We start from the raw sequence: 2,272 nt of genomic DNA on the forward strand, positions 1-2,272 counted from the left end.
CTTGCAGTGTGGCGTCGTGCTTAAATTGACATGACAATAACTAGGCACCTCAAAATTGCAGTGCCACAGTCGGAATGCCCGCGCACACCAGGCCTACAGGCACTTTTGCAGGTGAGCCTGATGGTGTGCACGCTCTTATGGCTGAAGTAAACCTTGAAGAAAAAATTCATGCTGCAACGGCTATGCTACTTATGGTTGCATTAAAGGGTGACTTCAGCAATTATTTATTTGCAAACTAGCAATATTTGCTCTTCATATTATTAATACATCAGCAAATTTTAAGATAAGTTACAAATTCCTTGCCTATGCTACTTTTGCATCCTTTAATTATGTGGGGCCTGAGAGGGGGAGGGGCTTGGCTGCCACCATGCCCCAGTGCAGCCAGCAGCAGCTGAAGCAGGCGCTCGTTAGTCTCGTGCGACCGACGCGCCACTTCGAGGCGTTGCCGCTGCACTTCGAGGCGCTGAGACTGCACTTCCCGCATTCCCGCCACCTCCTCCCCGAGGTGCCGCAGGCTCTCCATGTGGGCCTCGTGGTGCTGCCGCAGGCTCTGCAGGTGGGCCTCGTGGTGCTGCCGCAGGCTCTGCAGGTGGGCCTCGTGGTGCTGTTAGCAAAGATGTGTAATTAGTGTAATTACAGAAGCTCAGTAACAAGGCCTTTGTGTGTTGCATTCATCCCCATTTGCAGGCTATTGTCTTGTCATTGTATATTCAAACACTGGAAATATCTTTCTGGCCCATCAAACTTGTGCCGTCGCATTCCATTAAGATGTGTTACATTGCTATACCTGCTTCCTTGAATTCAACGCCACTTTTTTCTTTTTGCCACTAATCGCGTAGATATTTACACATGTTATATCACGCGAATGTGTACAAGATATCACCACAGGACTACACGTATACGTTATGCTTGTTCACTGATTAATATAATTTTTAGAGAGGTCATATGCTCATCGATTTCATACGCAGAAAAATATACATCTGTGGCCTTACACATACCTGCCGGTTTTGCTCCAGCAGTGGTTGGCGGAAGCGGGTGTCCTCTTGAACTCTGGCTTCCTCCAACTGGCTCTGGCGAACGTATGCGGCAGTAGCCGTCATCACAGCACCATCAAGTTCCTGCTGCCTGGGCTGTCTACGGGGTGCCCGTGGCTCTCGAGGGGTAGGCTGCGGAACCTGGGGGGTAGGCTGCGGCACCTGCGGGGTAGGCTGCGGCACCTGCGGGGTAGGCTGCGGCACCTGGGGGGTAGGCTGCGGCACCTGCGGGGTTGGCTGCCGCACCTGCGGGGTTGGCTGCCGCACCTGCGGGGTTGGCTGCGGCACCTGCGGGGTTGGCTGAGGCACCTGGGTGGTAGGCCGCGGCACCTGGGTGGTAGGCCGCAGCACCTGGGGCGTAGCCGGTGGCTCTTCATGCAAGGCAAAAGCAAAGACTGCTCATTCACTGTTATCCGACCTACACAGATTGATTGTCCTAACCAGTCACTTTGAAATGCCATTATAGCTGCATAGCTACAATAATGATACACAAAACAGGTAGTTAGAGCAAAAGATGCCACAGAAAGTTGCTGGTAGCAGTAACCCTTAAGAAGCACAAGGAATCTCTATTACAACATCATGTCATTTGTAGTCTTGCATTTCTCCTCCATGAATAAGAGCTGGATGTTGTACACAAAGGTAATAACAGCACAGTGACGTACTTTACTTCATAGCAAGATCATACAGCAACTGCAAACAACAATGCTACTACAAAAGCTAGGTCACTGCCTTACGTGTAAGGCCACTTGGCCCAGCAACAGCTGCAGGGCCAGACACCACGAAAGCAGTTGTCGCTGGTGGATGTCTGCGGGAACCGCTGGGCCCTGCAGCTTCCTCTGAACTTGCCTCGTCCTGCAATCAGAGTAGTGTTCAGACATTGCGAGCAGTGTGTGCAATGCGCATCATGTACACAAGTTGCTGCTCAGAGTACATAACCTATATTGTCACTTGCACAAAAAAAAGGGCTTAAAAATTTTGCAATATTGTGTTACAATGTAATGCTGAAAACTTGTGAGGTCACAGCAGGTCACACAAACAACACTTTTTTAAATCCAATGTACGCACCTCGCTATCGGGGAAGTACTCAGGGGGGGGGGGGAAACAAGGACCCCTCCTGTCCTCATAAGGACGTTGAGGACGCGGCCGTCCACGCCACCCACTTTGCCACCTCCAGTAGCCCTGCAAACACGGCAACAACGACAACGTGAAACTACGTTACTGTCAGCATCATTAGAAGC

At 50.8% G+C, this 2,272-nt stretch overlaps 1 protein-coding gene across 1 annotated transcript; it reads right to left on the bottom strand.

Annotated features, from left to right (window-relative positions):
* Positions 1 to 268: 268 nt before the first annotated feature.
* LOC140216633 (uncharacterized) lies at positions 269 to 1,402 on the bottom strand. Its single transcript, XM_072287013.1, has 2 exons — positions 999 to 1,402; positions 269 to 571 (listed from the first exon to the last, which is right to left on the bottom strand). Exons 1-2 carry the CDS (start codon positions 1,098 to 1,100, stop codon positions 269 to 271), a joined length of 405 nt encoding a protein of 134 aa, XP_072143114.1. The 5' UTR covers positions 1,101 to 1,402.
* Positions 1,403 to 2,272: the final 870 nt, after the last annotated feature.

Source organism: Dermacentor andersoni, chromosome 3 (genome assembly GCF_023375885.2).
Source record: "Dermacentor andersoni chromosome 3, qqDerAnde1_hic_scaffold, whole genome shotgun sequence".
In the NCBI taxonomy this organism is placed as follows: domain Eukaryota; kingdom Metazoa; phylum Arthropoda; class Arachnida; order Ixodida; family Ixodidae; genus Dermacentor; species Dermacentor andersoni.